We start from the raw sequence: 22283 nt of genomic DNA, 5'->3' as shown, positions 1-22283 counted from the left end.
GGCCAAAAAACTTACATTTATCCTAATAAGAGGACTTTTTAAAAAAAAACCACCTTTATCATTCAAAAAAAATGAGACAGAAGTGTACCATAAATGTAACTATTACAAACTGCAATCATCAGCAAGCCTGAGTTAAGAAGCTAAATGGGAGAAAACACTCCCGTCGCCTCAACTGACTTAAACAGTGCTATCTATTGTTTTGTTAAACCTAAAATGTACAGAACAGAATAATCAATTATTCATGTAAAAGTGAAAATATATAATATATATATATATATATATATTATATTGATTGATTTCTAAAAATAGTAACTTGAGAAGAAGGTGGAGAAAGCAGTAACATCTGCCCAACTTGGGAAGAGGCTCTTCAGTTTCTTCGTATTGTCGACGAGGTACTGATCGAGCACGGCGAGATCCACCCTCAGCGGTTCCGAACTGTTAGCCTGTTTCAGAAAGTAAATGGTCTCAGCAAACTGTCTTAGCAGTCTTCAAGTTGTCGAAAATATCAACACTGGACTCTTCTACTTGGAGACCTCTCCAATGATTCGCCAGAATATGACACGGATAAACATGAAATGAGAGAAAATACTTAATATTCCGTTAGATTTGAGTGATGAGATGAACACTACCTCCAACCAGAAACTCCAATGTTCATTGCTACTTCCGCTAAGTCTACAGATGTATGATGGCAGGCCACCAGATACCGTTTGAGGTTCTGTCAGAAATTTATTAAAGAAATCAGAATCAAAATTATGACGTCGGAATCACACATTGTTAAACAAAATAAAAGAGATAATACTCTAATCCAGTACCTGCGAGTGTGGCATCAGCAAAAGACCAATTTGATAATGGGCCTGTAATGTTGAGGACCGAAGTCCAAATCTCTGATAATGACCTGTGACAACAGCCAGAAAATAGAGCTCCTATGTGAATAACAGAAGCTTCCCGTGAGATTTCTGCTAGAAATTGAAAAAAATATTGTTTGCAGATCTATACCCTAAACGAAGTTCGAGCTGCACCCTGCGATGTCCGTTTGGAGAAGTTGATATCGGCTCACGAATAGATAAGTAAGGGAAGTGTTTGTATTGCTCCAAAATATCATCAGGCTGTGCGGGGAACTTTAAGCTTCCAGAGAACAAGGAAGATACAGGATACAATGCCTAACAAGGTAAAAATAATCTCATCAAACCACGGTGAGAAGCACAAACTAGGGTTATTCTAGCATGCTCTACTCGAAAAGCATTTCATTTTGTACATTTAGTCTTCTACAACTACAAATTAGCAATGGCAAAAGACTAGTCACCGCTACTGTTGCCAATTTAGCCACAAGAACAACAGATGAATATAGTTAGGCATGTTAAGAGTCTTGAAAGATAATTAAGGATCACATGGGTAAAGGAAATTTGAAAACGCAGCAATCTGGCCCAACATACTACAAAGGCAACTTTGCTGAAAATTTTACTTACGCAAGTTGCAAAATGTTGAATAGTGAATAGTGTTCACTTACCACCCAGGAGCTTCTGTCGGAGTGGTACTTCTCTTCGTAAGATAACTCCGAATTAGACCTAAGAAACTTTGCAACTTCAGGTGCATTATTGAAAGTAAAAGCCAATGAATTGGCATCAACTACGGAAAATTCATAGCTTGAGTCCACGATGGTACTGGCACCTACAAAATCCACCATCAGAATAAAGTTAAGAAAGCCTGCTAATAATAGCACTCAGATTCTTCTTAGCGAAAAACATAAGCATTCACAGGCTGATAAATTGCTGGTCCAGATCCTTTCATCACAAGAACATAAATGGCCTGGACTTGGGTCGGGTCCAATTACTTAACCATGATAGACCTTACTGGTTGCGGGACGGCATCAATGGTACCTGGTCCCGACCTGGCCTGTTAGCATTTTTTTTAGCATCTAGATGAAGTGTAAGACCATAAAGAAAAAGCAAATGGAAGAAGAAAATACTGAAGTCTCAGAGCACAAACCTGTAGTTACAAATTTGTGCTGAAGAATAACCCTTTTCGGTGCATCAGGACTGTAGGGAAAGAACTGCGATGATAGAGCCAAAGCAAGTACGATAACTTGCAACAAGAATTGTAGAATGGAAGACTTGGCCAACCAATGTCCAACAACGGGTAGTAATGGGCCAAAACACCACCCGGTCACAAGTCCAACCGCTGCTGCAACTATGACATCGGGCACAAAATATCCTGCAATAGAGACCATTTATAAATACAATTTAGCTATACTCCAGATTTAAATTTTTGAAGGATAGACACTATATATAGTAAGTCCCTAATGTATTAGCTAAACTCCAAGTTCGAGTTTGAGTTTTGAAGGATAGCCGAGTCCCTAACTAGGAACATGTAAGTACGTGATGTCTAGTATGCTGAACATTTGATAAAGGTATAATGGATCTTTATATATCCCAAATTTGAGAACAGAATAGGTATCAGCTAAAGAGGAGAAAGCAGTAACTAACCATATGGCTGTGGAAGAGAACCCATCATCCCCATCTTTTCAATCAAAAATTGGACAAGAAACCCACCATAGTACATACCGTATGTGAGACATGGTATTAGAGGGATCACATATCCTGCCAGTGACCTACAACCTTTCCTAATCAGCGTATGTTACTCTAAAAACGAAAGGAAAGAAACAAGCTATACAAATATGCATGTCCATAAAGGTGAAAAAAAAGGATAGCATTCTTTCTGATTACATGGAAAGCAATTATACTAGCATATTTCAACTCCTAACCATATAAATCGTTTAACATACATGCAAATGCAATTAATAATATGCTTTTAAATACTTGATCCTATTTTTCTGCTTTCATAAAGTAATTTAGAGTTTACCTAATAGTGGTAGGATAAACCAAAAGCCACTATAGAATAACTTTAGCATCATGATGAGTTCACATTACTAGATGAATTGTATAGAATAGAAGTAAAATAATGATTCCGTAGCATTAGAAGTTGAACCCATAGTATATAATGTCTTATGGTACAATGATAGCCAAATGTACTGCATCTCTCTTAAATACAACCATTTTTACAATAAAAAGTGCCAAGTAACAATATAAATATTCTTTGGTTGAAATAGAGCATGAAGCATTTGAATATCAGTTTTCTATGAAGCAGACTAGGTGTCCTCCGATCAAATCCACGATCGCCAAATACATAAAATGAACAAAAATCCATGATCGCCAAATGCATAAAATGAACACAAATGTTTAGAAATGTTAAAAAACCAACTAATTAAGGAATTCACATCTTAAGGCAGCGCACAATTTTCTCCTTATAAAAAATTTGAGGACAAATTATCTAAAACTATTAACCAACAATATCATAATTATGATTTCTGCCAGTTACGACATTTCTCCGCATTCAATAATGTAAGGAAATTAAAGTGTGATTAAATGTTCAATAAACAATCATTCTAACACAAAAATAACGAAGAAACTAGTTCACTTTATGAAGAATAAGATAAATTAGTTTTTCTTTTTGTGTGAAAAACAAGAGTACTAGGGCACTTATACTAGCAATTCTATTATCTTAGAAAGAATCATTTATAATAGCAAATTAGCGACAAGAACTATTAAATATATTCGGGTCGGTGGTAGTACTTGAATGATCGATGACCACAATGCCTACTACTTATTCGATAGGAGATCCATGATAGAAGCATAGATGCTGATATGAAATACGTCAAGAATCCTCCACTCAAACCAGTAAGAAGATAGACCTGTTACAGAAAATGTTAACATAGTAGCCCAATTAGGCAAATGGACTTACAACTACAAGGGCACTGAAATTTTAGATTAAAAAGGAAATTTCTGAAAAAGAAAGAGAAAGCCAAGTATTGATAGAACAAGCCCAAACTACAAGAAAATCAGGGTCTTCCATATAGATTAGATTGCGGCAGTAAACCTTAATGAGTTCAAGAATCTAAAAAAATAATAATAATTGGAACATTTAGCGCCAGATAAACAGGGATGGACCACAAATTATTTATTTATTTGTTGACCTGATCTTCATGAAACTGATATCCACTTAGAAATTGACTAACTTTGCTCAAGTCAGAGATCTTGTTGTTTCTCTTGGACCTTTAAATGGATATTTATAATGATTAACACACTCTATGATGACACTTGTCAACATAGTGATACGATTTGTGCTCTGTATCCTTGTTGTTAAGATGAGTTCCATACAATGATAAAGGACAGACTGAAAGGATGTAAGAATGTACTTACCATAGTTATTAACACATATAGTCCAAAAGCTCCCCAGAAGCATACCCCATCAGTTAGAGCCTAAAAAATTAGCAGTATGCAAATCAATTGGCATTACAACACGATCACATACTTAAATCTTAACAAAGTACAGAGAATATAATATTTTTTAATATCCAGGTAGCATTATGTAAAGTATAAAGTACCAAAACCGAATATAGTGGCATTGCTTAAGTTAGAAAAACTTTTTATTTATGCAGATCAACAAAAATTCGTAAAGAACATTACATGTTAAATGAGAGGTTTTCATTTGAAGCAATTCAAAGAGCAATCTGAGAAAACTAAAGACCAGTTTTAACTAGTACCAAGATACTTAATAATACATGTATGAACTCCCAAAAAAATGATGAGGTAAGAAACCTCTTTTGACTTGGCAAGGCGTGACACATCTTGAGATATTGAGAAGAAACCCCATATAGTCCTTGGAAGCAATAAACCAACCAGTGAGCTCGGAACAAACAACAGGAATGCCAAATATGGGCGAGCAAACCTGCATTATTTAAGTTATTACTATAAGGGTACAGATGGTCCAGTAGAAATATAGTTAAAAAGGACTTCAACACGAGTCTCCCACCAACGCTAACTCAGCAGCTTGAGAGTATTGCAGCTATCCCTAATTCTAGGAGAGGCTATTTCCATGACTTAAACCCACACTGCTATATTGTGTGCAGACGTTAAGGCTCTTAACCATGTAACAGACAACCCCCCCTTAAATGAATGAAATGTCAACCAGGAAAGTGTAATTATTTACCAATTCATTGCATGTCTTGAGAACAGTAATCTTAGAACTGCAACTATTACTGGAGTGACAATCGCCAAAACGACACCAATAGCATGGAATATTATTCCTGGAAAGACAAGGAAGCAACAATAGTTAGACAACATTTTAGAGTGCTAACTAGATAGCTTACCCTACACATGTAATCTCTCTCATCAAGGACATGATAGAACATAGGCAAGGATCATTCATAAGTTCATTGTGAAAATATACCTTTTATTAAGTCAAAGTAGGTTGCAAACCATGAGTGTAGGGTCATATTTGGGAGATGCAAAATAAATGGCAGGAGAAGGCAAATAACCAGTGGCAAACTGTGAAGTATCATAGATACTTCGCGTGAATAAAACACCTGAAAAGCAAGCAATTGACTGGTAATTAGAATGTTGTTTCTTACAATCATAAACAAAGCTTGTCAATAACTGATCATCTCCAGCTGATTAGAAACAAAAAGAAATATCTAGATGGAACCCTGCAAAATTATCTATTTCGTAGAAACAAAAAGAAATATCTAGATGGAAAGCTGCAAAATTATCTATTTTGTAGAAACAAAAAGAAATATCTAGATGGAACCCTGCAAAATTATCTATTTCGTATTATCAAACATGGCCCTTCGAAACTCTGAATTTTCACACATGACCTCGCAAAACATATGCCTTGCACTTATCAAAAAACCCTCTTTAAAACTGGTTTCCTAGATTAACACAAAGATAAGAGCACAAAAGAAACTGCAAACTGCATGTTGAGGGGTGCATGAAAGTCTAGATTTTATAGGGTATAAATGTAAATACATAATGTTGCAAGGATATGTAAATACACCAAACAAGTGTATGAAAATTTCGATTACCATAAACCAAGTTAGGTAATCGAAAAAGACAACTCGGTCATCTATTCTTTCAACTGTAGCAGCTTTATGAGATCTTTCGCTGGCAACCAGCACCATTGAAGAATTTGCAAAAGCCTTGATCAAGTTGAACAAATTCTCACCACGCGCTTGGATGCTGCCAGGTCTGGTAAACAAATATGTCCAAACATGAAGGAATCAGTAAATAAAATTACCATGCTTACATAAATATGCAATGGAAAGAATCAACAACAGATGGCAGCTTTAGTGCATACATAAGTTTCTCAACTGTATCATAAGAGGTATGATAGAAATAACCCCCAAGAACAAAGATGATATCAAGTCCCGGAATATTCCCATAATCTTCAGCAAAAATTCTGTAATCTGTATCACCTGGTATTATACCAAACATATCCTGCATGTGGATATTTAGTTATAATATTGAATAAAACAGAAATAAAAGAGAATGAGTTCAGAAAACAGATGTGTATCAAGAAAACAGTAAGGAGGAAAAATGAGACAAGAATTTTAGACAATTAAAAGAATCAAGCAAGTATAAATTAACATTTAATTTATTACTTCTATACAGTATACCCACATACGGTCTGTGCTGATCCTTGCTTAGCATGGCACAGCCAGTACAAGGCCATTTGAGGGCAGTGTTGTGCCAACAGGCATGAAAGGCCTCTAGGTGGCATGCTAGCGCATTCTTTGGCACCGTTTTGGGATTGTTTTTTCATCTGAATAAAGCTATATATTATTGTTTTAAGATTTTTTGGTAGCAAAAAAATGATTCTTGTAAGAGAAAACAAATAATATAGAGAGACAACTGCAGAAGACAAAGCTATTAGGCATTATATAGTACCATCTTGTTAGATTATAATATACCAAAAGTACTACAGCATTTGCATGAAAAAGATAAAGAGTGGATAAGGAACCTGTGCTACACTATTTGCCATTGGATACTTTGCAGATTGAGCATAAACTTGAGAAGGCCAAGAGCCAGGTCCAGATTGACAAACTAGATCTGTTAATTAAAAGCTCTATTAGCATATCAAGACATCATAACATATGAAGTGAACAGATCTATAAGGAGAAATGTTTCAGCAACAGGTTGTCTATCAAGTATTATAAGGCATAATATATGTCCAAGAGCAACATCACAGGATATAGGGAGCATCAACTAATGCAGGCCACATTAATGCCATCAGCCAATATTCCCAATATTAACCATTGTTGAGGATACAAATGCAAATGTCACAAAGGTTAAAAATATGTTTAAGCACGGAAACCATTAGTTGAATCAATCCAATTAGACGCACAATGGATAAATACCATAATTACAACGGCCACCTGCTAGTCCAGACAATTTGAAATGCTCAAATAATTTGCTGCTCCATAAGAAAAATTTATAGGAAAGCATCATTTGGACTATATTCAGTCCTCCAAGAATTTTATTCGACACTCTTGTCAATACTGCAGCATTGTTAGTCCTTGAACTATCTGACCAAACAGGTTGTTCATTTCTTCAGACCACCATATGATTATTGGAAAGCAAGCCATGTTCTAATTATGTTTGACACCTACTAGTGTAAAGTTTTAACAATTCATTATCTGATAAAAGAAAGAAGCAGCTTTACATGAAACATACCAGGACCCCCAGTTCCAGATGCTTCTATATCAATAAACGCCCCAATTGTATTGCTCCATTTGTGTGTCTTCACGAAGCCATGAGATCCCTAGGATTTTACATCAGCAAAACAGCAAGCAGCAGATGTAAGCTAAATATCAAGTAAGATATATGCGTGTCCGCACACACACACATGCAGCATAGATTGTTCATGAAAGAAATAGAAGAATACCAAAAGAAAGAGTTCTTCAGCACCATTGAAAAGAAAAATCACAGGTCGAGGAGGAATCCACTTGGAATCAACAATAAGTCGTGCTAATTCAAGCATTGATGCTGGAAGACCAAGAATTAGAAGAACATAAGACCTCAAAATAATAGCAGATCATATATTATGAAGGCTTATAACAATGATGCTAGGAACAAGGATGATTGCACTCACCAACACAAGAACCACAATCCCCTGCACCAGGAGATCCAAGTGGACTGTCAAAATGTCCATTCACCAAAACAGATGGATCATGGTCTTCTGAAACATTTGATGAAATCCTGTAATTAATTGTTTTTCCTTTAGAAAAAAAGATATACCAAATCACGTTTAAAGAAACCAATTTTACAAAAACAAAGAGGGTTTACAAAAGTCTTCTATTCACTATTCAAAAGTAACCATCACAAAATTCTTCATGTTCAAGATGGTAATGAACAAGTTTACATCAGGAGAAAGACTCATGGGATCCAGTCATTGACATGGATGCTATTTGCATGTAAATCGCAATGGCATTTTATAACGGCAGAGTATGCCGTCATTAACAGAATTACATAAAATACATTAAACTTAGGAGACAAAAATTACCTTATAATAACATTCTTATGATTCCTGTAGGCGAGAGTTACTCTATGGCGCAAAAACATCATGCTGAACGATCCACTAACAAGGGTTTCATCAACCTCTACTCTGTGACAACACAGCCAAAAGTCAGTAATAGAAATTAAGATTGGCAAAACATTACAGTAAACAAAAAGCAGAAATATGGGTATTCTTTCAAGCACAATGATTTTCTGAGACACTCATGCCACTCGGTATGCTTATAACACTGATACGAGAGGTGCCGACTATACTAGTCGCATTCCCTCTTTTCACTCGTTTACAAAAGAGCTATCGTATCCTTTTCCCTACTCTTTTGAGTTTGTTAACTGCATTTGAACTGATTTATTTTTTCTTAGGCACTAATCACCAAATATTGAGCATTGCAAGAAATAATACGTATACATTAATGTTAAATATATTGTCAAGAACGATTCCACTATAATAGCATATAAATTTTTTGGTTTTCTTAAGCGCGACCTTCGGTACTAAGGCCTCGTCGGATATTGTTGTCATTTTTTATTTTTATAAATTCGAATTATATGCAATCGATGGTGGAGTGCTTACAGTCTATGTGCTTACCAGGTCAATTTGGCAACTGGAAACAAAAAAAACAGATTTTTTTTACTATTTTGGATAAGGTTTTCGAAGAACTTTTTCCGTGAGCAATAATAGGAAAAATCCACTCACTAGCACATCTAATTGTACGTAATTAGAAGCAGAAAAAAGGAAAGGAAGGATTTAATTTTCCAATCCCACGATCATGTCAACCAATTTCAAATCCCAATCCAAATCCAAACCTGTAGCTGGGCCCCGCCCGCGCCGCGATTCCTTCGAGCTGCGCTCGTATGTACCTCGCCGCCTCCTCCAATCCCGGCCGTCCTTCCTGCATCACGATCCGTGCTTCAACCCACCGAAACACATAAACATCGAGAGAGAGAGAGAGAGAGAGCGAGAGAGAGAGAGCGCCGGAGGAGGAGGAGGAGGAGGAGGAGGGAGGGGGGAGGGATCATCTCTACCTGGCGACCGGGGATGTCGACGGTGAGGCGTCGGATGTGGTCGATGGCCCTGGCCTCGGAGAAGGCTTCGGGGGGCGCGTCGGCGCCGAGGGGGGCGACGTGGCGCATGTAGAGGACGCGGCGGACAAGGAGGGACATGGCGCCGTACATGAGCGCGAGGGCGACGAGGCACGCGAAACCCCGCGCGTCGCTCCCCATCTCTCTCTCCCTCTCCCTCTCCCTCTCCCTCTCTATCTAGGGTTAGGGTTTGTGATCGGAGAAGAGATCTGCGAGGAGGCGTAGGAGGAGAAGGAAGAAGCGGAGGGAGGAGACGCCAACGGGGAAGGAGAAGTGAGAGCGAAATTGAATTTTAATTTAATTAGCTAAATAAAAGGATAAAATGTATGGATGGTCCCTGTACTATCGAACTGTACAAAATCGTACGATAGTTTTAAAAATTCAAAAAGAGTAAACTTCAAATACCACCCCAATAATTTTGCACGTTCTTCCTTAGTACCCTATAGTTTAAAATGTATAACTTTTCTACCTCTGATTTTTTTTTTTTTTTATGTTATTCCATTAACTAATTTTTTCCGTTAAATCGGTGACAAAGTTAAAATTAAAGTGTACTAAAGTAAATATTCGATAAACTATATATGGGGTGTCTGAAATTTTTTGTATATAATTTAACGAAAAGTTAACGAATAAGCTGACGGAAAGAAAAAAAATAAAATTATAGGATACTGAATTGATATATTTTTTAAATCACAGAATATTAAAGTGAGAAATTGCAAAACCACAGGAATGATATTTAAAGTTTATCCTTAAAAAAAATATAATATTTTATTTTTTTATCTTCAAAAAAGTCGAGGTACCACGTTACAATATTAAAATAGTACAGGGTATTCATTCAGAGTATATATATACATATATATACATATATATATATATATATATATATATTAAAAAAAAACTAAAAGAGAAGAAAAGAGTTTCTAGAACACCTACAACCGGCCTCAGGGGATTTTTGCGTATCGACCCCTTCGAATACACGTATTTATGCATGTACTCCTACGTATCTCAGTTTTTGCATCTATACAATTTTTATTTGTTCAATTATAAATTGATTGGCAGAAAAAAAAAATGGCACAAAACAAAAAGAATCAACATTTTCAAACTTATGTGAAGATCTAAGATTTAGTGAAAAAAAATAATTTGATAAGGTTATAAAATTTAAATGACTCTTTGAGTTTTGAAAAAAAATATTTATTTGATTACTAATTAATTATAATGTTTTTATAACTATTGCTCTTACTTGGTCCAATATATGGGTCAAAAACTGCGTATCCCTCTGGGTGACAAAATGTACGATAGATCCAGTACCATATTAATATTGTAAGTTAGTTCATACTATTTTTACTTTAATATTTTAAACTTTTGCATGCAGTGTATTTTCAGTCACTGAATATTAAAAAAAAATTTTGATTTTGTTATAAAACAGCTTTTTATAATTTTGCCTGGATTCAACTGAAGCTAGATAATTTACAAAAAAAAAAATCAAAATAAAAAATGAAAAAGTGTAATATACGTGAATACTAAAAATTAATTCGATTTTTCTCAAGCCTAGAATTGTGGGTGTAAGATATACACTCTTTTTTAGGTGTATAAGAAGCATTTTTCAAATAATAATCATACAATATGGTTAAGTGTAATTTTTTTAGGCACATAATGACAATGTAGAAAATAGGAAAAATTTTAAATTCCACCATGTGGTTTCACACTTTCTCACTTTAGTACCCTGTGATTTAAAGTTTACTAATTTAGTATCATGTGATTTTTATTTTTATTTTTTTATTATTCATTCTACTATTTTTTTTCGTTAAATCAGGGACAAAGTTAAAACTAAAGGGTACTAAAGTCAATATTCGATAAACCCAGGTGCGGTATCTGAAGTTTTTTGTATATAATTTAACGAAATATTAACGGAGAAGCTGACAAAATGATAAAAATGAAACCACAGGACACTAACTTGATACACTTTAAACCACATGGTACTAAAGTGAGAACGTGCGAAATTACAAGGATGGTTTTTGAAGTTCACCCTAGAAAATAATAAATCACAGGGGGGGAATTGAAAATGTGCTACACTAAAAAAAGATTTGGTGGAGGGAACTATCTGAGGTAGGTGGAATGGTGGGAAATGATTTGTGGTTTTCCCGGGTTTTTTTATGCTGATCAACTCATAAATATTTCTATGCGATTCTTCTTGTTTCTTTGACCAGGGATAATTGCACCAGATCCCCTGAACAATTGTCCAATCCCCAAATTTAAAATTTGATAAAAATATATAAAATTTATCTGAACGGTTGATTATTTTGATTCAGCTAACTTTTCAATTTATTTAATTTGACTGATTTGGTTCAAATAAAAAAAATTAAAAAAGTAGATAGTAAAATTAAAACTTTTAAAGAGTAAATAATTTGATGAAAATAGATGATGGTTAAAATAAAAAAAAAAATTGTTTATTAAGGTTTAGGAATCACCACGCATAGAGATCCTATGCGTATGTTCGTAGGTCAAACGTTGACTGTTGATGAGAAGAATGTTTGACGACGACACCGTAATCTACTACGCTTCCCGCAGACGCGCTTCTCAACAACGACAACAACAAAAAGACCGAGAAAATGCATATACAACCCTATACTTTATAAAAATACAAGACAAGTACTTTGAAATTGTGGTCTGCTATTTATTTTTATATTTTGTTGGCTAAATTATAAAAAATTTTTATGTCAATATTCGTTTTTTCACTTTCCTCAGCTGTCATTCAAAGAGCTATATTTTTCCAGCTTAAAAAATAAAAAATATTCGCAGAGGAGTACGATGTGACAAAATGACTAAATTACCCCTCATCTTCTTCGGGGTGGATGTGGACGGAGAGGTGGGCGAGGGCGAGGCAGCACAGCTGAGGATGAGAAAGAAGGAGGGTTTCAGAAGTATTTTGGGTATAAAAAATAAAATATGAAAAAAATCCTAATGGAATACTGGCGGCGGGGTCAAAATGAATATTTTTTATTATTAAGGAAGATAATGTGTAGATTTTTGAATAACATGAGAGAAAATGAAAAAAACAGATATTGACAGAAAAATTTTTTATAATTTTGCCTATTTGTTTTGCTCAACAAAAGTGTATTAGTTTGTAAATAAGCTCTCCTGTTCACTAGGAGCAGATTTTTATTCTCAAAAGGCTTGAGTTTTAAAGAAATATATTAAATCATCTTCGAGTTTTACAGGGGTGTATATGTAAGTACATAAGTTTTGTAGAGTAACGCAGTATTATCCCATATCGCCACTTATTAGTCTATGATGTTTTATTTAATTTGACCACTTTCATACATCCATGAATTTTGTGCATATTGCAATTAAGTCCCTACTATTGTGAAAACAACTGGTATTTGCCCTTTACCAAAGAGTTCTTTGATCTACGACGTATATGTAATATAGCGATTCAGCCCCAAGCACTAATAATTTATTACATTTAAACTACTGGCCCACTGAAACTACTGGCCCGCTGAGTAGAGCTATTACACTATCGGAAGCATAAAGGATCTTATGCTTTCGATTTTTTGACCCTTAGATCAATCCCTTTAATCATTTCGAACCTTTAAATTAATACTATTATCCTGTGGGGATCACTAAACTCTAGGGGGGACCACTAAACTCTAGGGGGGACCACTATCATTTCAACCGTGTAATTCTTAATCCAATAATTCAAAAGACAGAAGTATCAAATTCTCTATACTTTCGAAATGTTTAAGTCCAGTTACTAATATTATTGCCTTTATTATTTATATTTAAATTAATTCACAGTTTTTACCGATTCGATGTAAGACTATTGAGATGTCACATTTTTTTTTTTTAATTTTTTATTTAGACCATGACATCCTCGGCTCTGACAACCTAGTCACGTCCCCAATTCCCTATTCCAGATCATCATCTGATGATGTGAGACCCATCTCATAATTCCGACTCACATTTTTTATCCATCGAGCATTTTCGATTAGTAAATCAACTCTGATACTAATAACTCGTTGGGTACAAATTACAAGCTTAAAAACTCATTGGGTATAAACTATTGGCTCTCACATGATTTGATATAATATGAGACCCATCTCACAATTCCGACTCATATTTTCTATCCTTCCGGCACTTTCAACCGGTAAATCAACTTTGATACCAAATGTAACAATCAAGTCCACTAACACTAATAATTCATTGAGCACAAACTATCAGTCTAAAAATGCTTAATCATAATTATTAGTGTTGGAGTCCTTAATGTTTATATTTATATTCACAATTGTTTACTCATCTAACGTGGAACTATTGAGACATCACATATAAAGTTTAAGGACCAAAATATTTAGACCACGAAATGGGTGAAGTACATATGCTATTGCTACATTTATCTCAAATAAATGTAATAGTCATTTTCTTAAGTCCAATTATGAGGCTAAACCTCACCATGACCAAACTATTGAAAGCCCCAATTAATGTTTTGAGTCATAGATTTCAAGTCATATTTAATGATATGTTTTAATGGATTTGAGTCAACCTCTGTAGCAATTCAATGAAGGTTGACCTCTTAACCTATCCAATTCAAGGAAGGTGGAGTCACACACACAACCAACTATCCTAAAATATTTATGCGTAAACTAATCATTTTTTTCTAAAAGTTTAAGCCTTTTACCTGTAATAAACGTTATTCAGAATAGTTGGTTGGTTGTTTTCCGTCAGCTCTCTTATCATACGAAACTGTTAAATATAAAAATATTTAAACACCGTTCTTCAACAGCTTAAGTTTTTAGAATACAACAGTTGTTTCACATGATGTCAGAGCAGGAGATTCTAAGTTTGAGTCACGCCAGGCTCCTAGCATATGAATTCTTCCATTTAATTCAAGCCCACGTCATAGCCTCATAGGCCGACTAAAAAGTCTTGAGTCCAAACGTGAGAAGGAGTGTTAAATATAAAAGTGTTTAAATACCGTTCTTTAACAGCTTAAATTTTTAGAGTACAACGATTGTTTCATAGAAACTAACTAATTTCTCTAAAATTTCAGTCACTCGAGAATAATATTTTAATATTTTATATTCAACACCCTCTCCGACGTATAACAAACACGCTGTCTTTGCATTTTTTTTTTTTCTGAAAGTCTGAGCTATCAGAAGCAAGTTTTTGTATAGCTTTCTTCTCTCTTTCCTTACAAAGTATCTTAAATTGCAAACAGAGTAACATTTATTTCAAGTCTCCTTTCATGCACCTGCTTAGGTCAGCAAAATTAAATTTTCATGTCCAAACATTACAGTAAGTAGAAGGACAACAAGGACAGAATCGATTAAGTAAGCCTTACACCTCATTTACTCTTCATTATTTCACTCAACATCATCATGTGGGACATAAATTATTGTTTCCGCGGCGCAAACTTACGGCCTGTTTTGTCCTGCTATAAAGTGTAGTGGTATTTGATGAAGTGTATTCTGCGTAGAGCTTATAGTATGTTCGAAAAGTTCGTCACCGTTATTTCACGGGAATCGCCGACGGAACTTGAATTGGTTGCTCCCTTTCTTTTAGTTCAAGCTTTAAAGATAATAGCTAGCGACAACAATCCAATATTTCGTGTAAATCGCCGATAAGAGCTTGTTATGCTAACATTTGATACTACATTCAAACCAAGTTTTGCATAATTTGGACACACACAACATGTTCAGCAACTTGAAGAACAGCAAGAACTGGAAAAGGTGCTTGGTTTTAGTACTCACCAGAAAAGGCAAACAGTTAGAAAAAGAATCATACAACAACATAAAACACAAAGCAGTAAAATGCAAAAGTTTCAGAGGCTTCAAAATTTTTGTTGCAGTTCATCAGACCCTGCTGTTCTCAGGAAGTGGAAACACTCCGTCGAAGAAGTCTCCGAAGTAGCCGTGCGGCTCGTGAACCAGCCTTGAGATTATGTCGCGCAGCGTGATCACTCCCTCAAGCTCCTCCTCCTCATTGACAACATAAATCCTCTGCTGCTTCGCGGCGTCCAATCTCAGAATAATCTCTTTGGCAGTCTCTTCCCTCCTGCAAGTGATCATACTTATCGGCGCTGCCGAGTCCTTTTGGTTCTCCAAATGTTCTCTTACAGTCATCATGAAATCCTTCACTGTGATCAATCTACAAAAATACATCATATAAGCAGACAAGTTTATGTTTCTTTCGGCATACGAATTCACCGATTTAAGTCGAGATTACGACAACAACAACAACTGGACCTGTAATCTTTGTATATTTCAGAAGCAGTTAACAGATACTGAACATCCCTAATGCTTATGCTTCCGATCGCCTTGTTCCGATTCGCATCTACGACCGGAACTCCGCCTATCCCTCGTCTTCTCATTTGTTGAAAAGCGTTTAGGATGGGCTCGTCCTCGCTGACCTGTGTATACAGCGCATACTTCGTAAAATGCAAGATACTAATATCCTAGAATTTGTTCTGGGTGCACCTTGATAAGTCTATTTGGCTTCATTATCGGAAGCCCGAGTTCGAAGAGCTTCTTCGTGCCCCAGTCCTCGAACCAGTGAAGCCCGACGCATTCCGCCAGCATGTGAAGCACTGCGGACTGCGTGATGATGTTCTCGATCTTCCCCTCGCCTAAATCGACCACGGGGAGGCTCTTCATTCTGTACTTTGACAGCAGCAGAAGCATCGTCAGAAACGAATCTGAGCTCTGCAACGCGAGGAACGGCGCCCACCGGAAGGACCCCGCGATGTCCCTGACCTGCACCAACATCATGAATGCATGATCAGTGTTGCAAATTCAAGATGAATAAGAAGACGATCGACTTAATTCTCGTGGTCTTTCGATCTGAAACTACACAACCTTTGTGTTCTTGTAGCATTCTGAGGAAGTGAGGGCTTCGAGGAAGCTCCCACCCATTGAAGCAGCTTCTGAACGAGTGGATTTAACCACATGTTTAGCTTCTTCGTCAGCAAAAGTTGCTCCTTCCATTTTAGCTTCTTTGTTCTCCAATGTAACAGTGCCAAGCTTAGCTGCTAATTCGTCTGCGCCAACCTCCTTTTTTGCCGCAGAATCTGTCGTCGTCTCACGAGCCACGACTTCCAACTGCAGGAAGATAAAGGAAATATCAAGATTGTTCAGCCGCGAGTGTTTATTTGTCATCAAGCAAGGCATATGAACTACATTGTTATAGTTAAAGTGGTAATGTATCTGTTACAAGGGTAAAGGGTTCATGAATATGGAACTATGTTCAAGCTATGATTTCATCAAGTAAAATTTTTGCTCTTCTTATACTTGTACAAGTTTTTCTTTTTTCATTCTTCAACTCATTTATACCAAAATAACTTGATTTTGCCAATTATGTAGAACTTTTACGATAGTCCGAGTACAAAAATAGATGCTCCTTCTAGGTAATTAATTTCCACATTAAAATCACTTAACAGTACACAAATTCAAATGTTATACATTTGCAATTATACTTAATTTAGTAGGTGAGCTGCATTAAACGTCAAAATGTATGTGAGTTTGTGTGTGTGCGTGTGTGTGTGTGTGTGTTTAGATTGAATTGAATCAGAAAAGATGAAGCTTAGGATGAAAATGATTGACCTGATGCAGCAACCACACAGCGATTCCCGCAAATTCTACGACGCCGATGTATCGGTCGATCCAACTAGCATCATCAGAGGCCTCCACATTCCGCACCGGCGCGCTCAGAATTCGGTTCTTGGACAAAGTTTCTACCGCATCCGCCAGGGTCGAATCTGAGGGTATCTCAACCACTGCAATCTCCAACAGAATGGTTTGCTCCGTCAGAACGGTTCGATCATAAATTACGATTAATAAAGCGAAAGATCTTTAATTCTGCGAGATATTACTACAAACTGATCAAAACATCAGACGAAAAATCTAACAAATGTATAAATTTTGCCTGAAAAATGAAATAAAAAAAACAAGATCACGGTATCATAGATATATATGTGCAGCAAAAGAGAAAGATCAGATCCATGCATTTGCTCGAAACTAGCGAGCCGAAGCAATAACAAAGATTACACAAAAGAGTAGTGAATCAATTACTTAAACTATTGTGGTTGCTATTAGCGATTTTTGCGATGCTTTCGTAGGTAAATTTTCCGCAATTATAAGCATATCAGACGATCGCGCTTTTTTGGTTACACAAACGTGAGGAGAAAGTGCGAAATTTTTGCGGTAAAAGTGTAAAATACGAAATGTAAACGAAGCACCGGTCTCTGACCGCTTAAGTTTTTAAGTGGGGGGGGGGAGAGATCGGGACCTTGCGAGGAAGGGGCGGGAGGGAAGGAGGAGACGGGGACGGTGCAGAAGCAGGAGTTGAGCTTCTCGGTCGGGGTGAGCTGCGGCTCCTGCAGGTCCCACAAGTCCTCGACCCGCATCCCGACCTCGGCCTCTGGGCTCGACCTCGCGCTCCCCGGCGGGCTCTCCATTGTCCTCTCAATTCCTAGCTTTGATCCCCTTCTCTGCAATTCCTATGCTATGTAGCTCTCTCTCTCTCTCTCTCTCTCTCTCTCTCTTTCTCTCTAACTGTCACCAGATCTCAGATCTGTCTTTGTAACGGTTTTAACGGTTTGGAAGGAGAGAGAGAGAGTCAGTGATGGGTAGGGATGTCAATGGGTACAGATACCCGACATTTTATCCGAACCTGATCCTGAAAGAAGCAGATTTTTTCGATACTAAACGGATATGGTTTTGAATATGAATATCAAAAATAAAAATCCGAGGGATATGAATTTGAATATGAATTTTGACTGTATCCGACATGAACCTGAACCCGACCGGAATTCGAATTTATTTTACATTATATATAATATGTATAGAAAAATTTGATGTTACATTTGAATTTATATTTTAGAAATTTAGATTTAATGTAATATATTTTGAAATATTGAAAAGAGAAATAATTGTTTCGGGTTCGGATTTCCGAGTTCGAGTTCGGGTTCGGGTTCGGGTTCGAATTTCAAATTTTTGGTCGGATTCGAATTTGGATATGGATTTTTAAAATCCGTTAGATTTAGGTTCGGGTTTTGGGTTCAAATTCAGATTTTTTAAAATCTGCCTCAAATCCGATCCGTTGACATCCCTAGTGATGAAAAATGGATATGTTCTTTTGACATTTGAAAAGCTCATATATATCAAAAATGGTGATTAAAAATATTATTTTTATACTATAGAAGATCTTGAAAATTGGAAAGCATTTGCAATCTTTCCTCCTCCAATATTTTCAAATTGCGGTTGCAGTATCTTTTCGGTGATAGTTGAAACCGAAGTTTTATAATATAAAAAGCCGAAAGATTAAAAGTGTTTTTAGAATTTTTTTGGGTCTTATATAATATAAAAATAATGTTTTTAGGCGTCACATTACCTAACTCTCCTCTATTATAGTTATTCTACATAAAAATAAGAAAGTAATTTATACTTAATTTCCTGTGGTTTATAGTCTTTTTATTTTAGTATACTGTGATTTTAATTGTATCAGTTAAGTATTTTATAATTTTTTTTAAAATTTTTTGTTACACTCTCTCTGCATGTGTGCGTCGCGGAGCATTGCTTTTTTGCCTGTTGGGAACTTAAGAAAAACGATCAGGATCAAGTCCTAAGGGATTTTATATTCTATAACTTAGTTTGATATTGAGGTGGATCTAATGCTATTAGATAGAATGGAGTTGAAAAATAATATATAGGGATATGCTTCTGCGTTCTCCGATGGAACCGCAGAAAATATATCGTAACCGACTAACCGCAATATGCGGAACGCAATATTATGTTCGGAAATAAATAGAGTATTTTTTTCATTGTCGTTTTTCACCACACGGCCTGTGTCTTTTTTAAGAGGTCTCGTGTCTTTTATTTTTTTTATCGAGGCATGTGTGAGGCACACGAGGGGTTTAAAGAAGAAGTTAACGTAGAGTGTAATGAAAAAATAAAAATAGAAACCATATGATACTTAGAGTGATCAATTAAAATCATTAGACACTAAATTAATAAATCGTAAACTGCAAAAAGGTATCTAAAGTTTTTTTTTCCAAAAATAATAACATCTAACCAAATGTCTCCACATCGCATATAAATACAAAAGACAAAACTTTGTTTGATTCAATTATTTAAATGATACAATGAAGTTGGCTTTTAGTATATTCCACGTATTGTAAAAGTTACAAAGAAGACTTTTTTTTTGAACAGTTAATTATTTTTGCATGTTATTTATATGTTGGTAATATCTATAATATTTTTAGAACTTGTATATCACTCAACTAATCAAAATTCTACACATTATACCGTCAATTTATTAACAATACATAATGATAATTAATATCACAAGAACCTACAATAGTANACTTAATGAAAGAATAAAAATACATCTTATTGATATTATCTATACTTAATTTCCTGTGGTTTATAGTCTTTTTATTTTAGTATACTGTGATTTTAATTGTATCAGTTAAGTATTTTATAATTTTTTTTAAAATTTTTTGTTACACTCTCTCTGCATGTGTGCGTCGCGGAGCATTGCTTTTTTGCCTGTTGGGAACTTAAGAAAAACGATCAGGATCAAGTCCTAAGGGATTTTATATTCTATAACTTAGTTTGATATTGAGATGGATCTAATGCTATTAGATAGAATGGAGTTGAAAAATAATATATAGGGATATGCTTCTGCGTTCTCCGATGGAACCGCAGAAAATATATCGTAACCGACTAACCGCAATATGCGGAACGCAATATTATGTTCGGAAATAAATAGAGTATTTTTTTCATTGTCGTTTTTCACCACACGGCCTATGTCTTTTTTAAGAGGTCTCGTGTCTTTTATTTTTTTTATCGAGGCATGTGTGAGGCACACGAGGGGTTTAAAGAAGAAGTTAACGTAGAGTGTAATGAAAAAATAAAAATAGAAACCATATGATACTTAGAGTGATCAATTAAAATCATTAGACACTAAATTAATAAATCGTAAACTGCAAAAAGGTATCTAAAGTTTTTTTTTCCAAAAATAATAACATCTAACCAAATGTCTCCACATCGCATATAAATACAAAAGACAAAACTTTGTTTGATTCAATTATTTAAATGATACAATGAAGTTGGCTTTTAGTATATTCCACGTATTGTAAAAGTTACAAAGAAGACTTTTTTTTTGAACAGTTAATTATTTTTGCATGTTATTTATATGTTGGTAATATCTATAATATTTTTAGAACTTGTATATCAATCAACTAATCAAAATTCTACACATTATACCGTCAATTTATTAACAATACATAATGATAATTAATATCACAAGAACCTACAATAGTACTCAAAATGGTATAATATATATATATACGACCATATGATAGCCATCGTGCTTTCGGAGGCATGATGGTTCAACAAAAGTTATACGCAGAAGCTTAGCTGCTAGCCGAGGCAATCTGAACTAGATGTGATAACTTTCATAAACCTTTGATTTAAAATATTAAAAAGCCGTAGTAATTGATAGTTTATTCATCAGATTTTAACTTGCTGACTTTTTTTTTAGGGTATTTTTTATTACTATTTTCTGAATTTAAATTCTAGTCTCTATGACTAAAATGATATTTACCACTTTTCTTAAAAGATATTTTTAAAGTAGTTTAAACCTAACAAAATATGGCAATTTAAGTGTTTGCGTAGTTTAGATGGTAATTTTAACAGTTAAAACTCTGGAAAACTAATGATCGGTTTACTACAGCTTTTTAATACTTTAAATCAAAGGTTTATGAAAGTTATCACATCTAGTTCAGATTGCCTCGGCTAGCAGCTAAGCTTCTGCGTATAACTTTTGTTGAACCATCATGCCTCCGAAAGCACGATGGCTATCATATGGTCGTATATATATATATATATATATCTCAGACCGATAATATGATAGCTATCATGGTTCGGGAACCATGATAACTCAAAAGATGGCAATCTAGATGGGAAACTAGTAAAGATGGGCAATCTAATATGATAATTTGGTTGGTGGGTGAGTTGGGATCCCTTGGTGATAGTAGGATTGTCGTGTAGGAAAGTATGTTGCCGGCTTTTAAGTTATCATGGTTCCCGAACCATGATAATTATCATATCATCGTATATATATATATATATATATATATATGTGCGAATTATTTTGAATATTAAAAATTGGTCGAAAAAATGAAAGGGGGGACTATAAATTTTTAGATATGAAACGGGGTAACATTTTTTTTTTTTACACGTGAAGTGGGGGGTGGCAATCCCAAGGCAATATTTTATAAAAAAAATACGGCTTTTATAGGGAGACGGGAGAATGAACAACGAAGCGGAGGGAGACCGAGCGGCGGATCGGCGGAGCGGCGGCGGAGCGCCGGAGCTGCAGGAAATGACGGAGCGGGAGCGGATGTAGGGGAAGCAGGAGGAGGCGGCGGAGCGGAAGTAGGAGCAACGGGAACGGATGGGAGGTAGTTGTGAGTAGAGCTAAAGGAGAGATAATAGCAGCTTTAGCTCCCCGCCGCTCCCACGTCTTCCTCTTCCCCTCATCCACCTCTTCCTTTACCTCTCTTTAGCGCCGGCTAATTCCACTTTTAGTGCCGCAACTTCACCCTTAGCACCGGCTAGCTTCTCCGCCGACTTCTTCTAATCCTTCTTCTGCTTTTGCCGCTCCCCGTTTTACTGGTAAAATGTATGGCATTGAGAAGACACTTATAAAAAGTAAAATGTTCCCCCGTTTCACATCCAAAAATTTACAGTTCTCCCTTTTCATTTTTTTGCTCAATAATGTCCCTCTCAAAAGATATTAAATCGGAAA

The 22283-nt window shown here is 35.7% G+C and overlaps 2 protein-coding genes across 2 annotated transcripts; both read right to left on the bottom strand.

Moving 5' to 3' along the window:
• Window positions 36–9731, bottom strand: LOC109711766 (endoplasmic reticulum metallopeptidase 1-like). The gene is made up of 21 exons (XM_020234985.1): window positions 9426–9731; window positions 9207–9292; window positions 8395–8496; window positions 7984–8090; window positions 7777–7877; window positions 7566–7653; window positions 6853–6941; window positions 6190–6329; window positions 5918–6080; window positions 5287–5422; window positions 5047–5143; window positions 4656–4785; window positions 4257–4316; window positions 3630–3748; window positions 2484–2608; window positions 1987–2211; window positions 1508–1668; window positions 997–1160; window positions 813–895; window positions 630–715; window positions 36–443 (listed from the first exon to the last, which is right to left on the bottom strand). Exons 1-21 carry the CDS (start codon window positions 9621–9623, stop codon window positions 300–302), a joined length of 2604 nt encoding a protein of 867 aa, XP_020090574.1. The 5' UTR covers window positions 9624–9731; the 3' UTR covers window positions 36–299.
• Window positions 15177–17987, bottom strand: LOC109713793 (SNF1-related protein kinase regulatory subunit gamma-1-like). Its single transcript, XM_020237989.1, has 6 exons — window positions 17757–17987; window positions 17072–17244; window positions 16328–16570; window positions 15950–16225; window positions 15719–15882; window positions 15177–15620 (listed from the first exon to the last, which is right to left on the bottom strand). The coding sequence occupies exons 1-6, from the start codon at window positions 17923–17925 to the stop codon at window positions 15326–15328; spliced, it is 1320 nt and encodes a 439-aa protein (XP_020093578.1). The 5' UTR covers window positions 17926–17987; the 3' UTR covers window positions 15177–15325.

Source organism: Ananas comosus, linkage group 1 (assembly GCF_001540865.1).
Source record: "Ananas comosus cultivar F153 linkage group 1, ASM154086v1, whole genome shotgun sequence".
Taxonomy (NCBI): Eukaryota; Viridiplantae; Streptophyta; class Magnoliopsida; order Poales; family Bromeliaceae; genus Ananas; species Ananas comosus.
The sequence above is the reverse complement of the archived record's forward strand: the minus strand, read 5'-3'. Positions and strand labels throughout refer to the sequence as shown.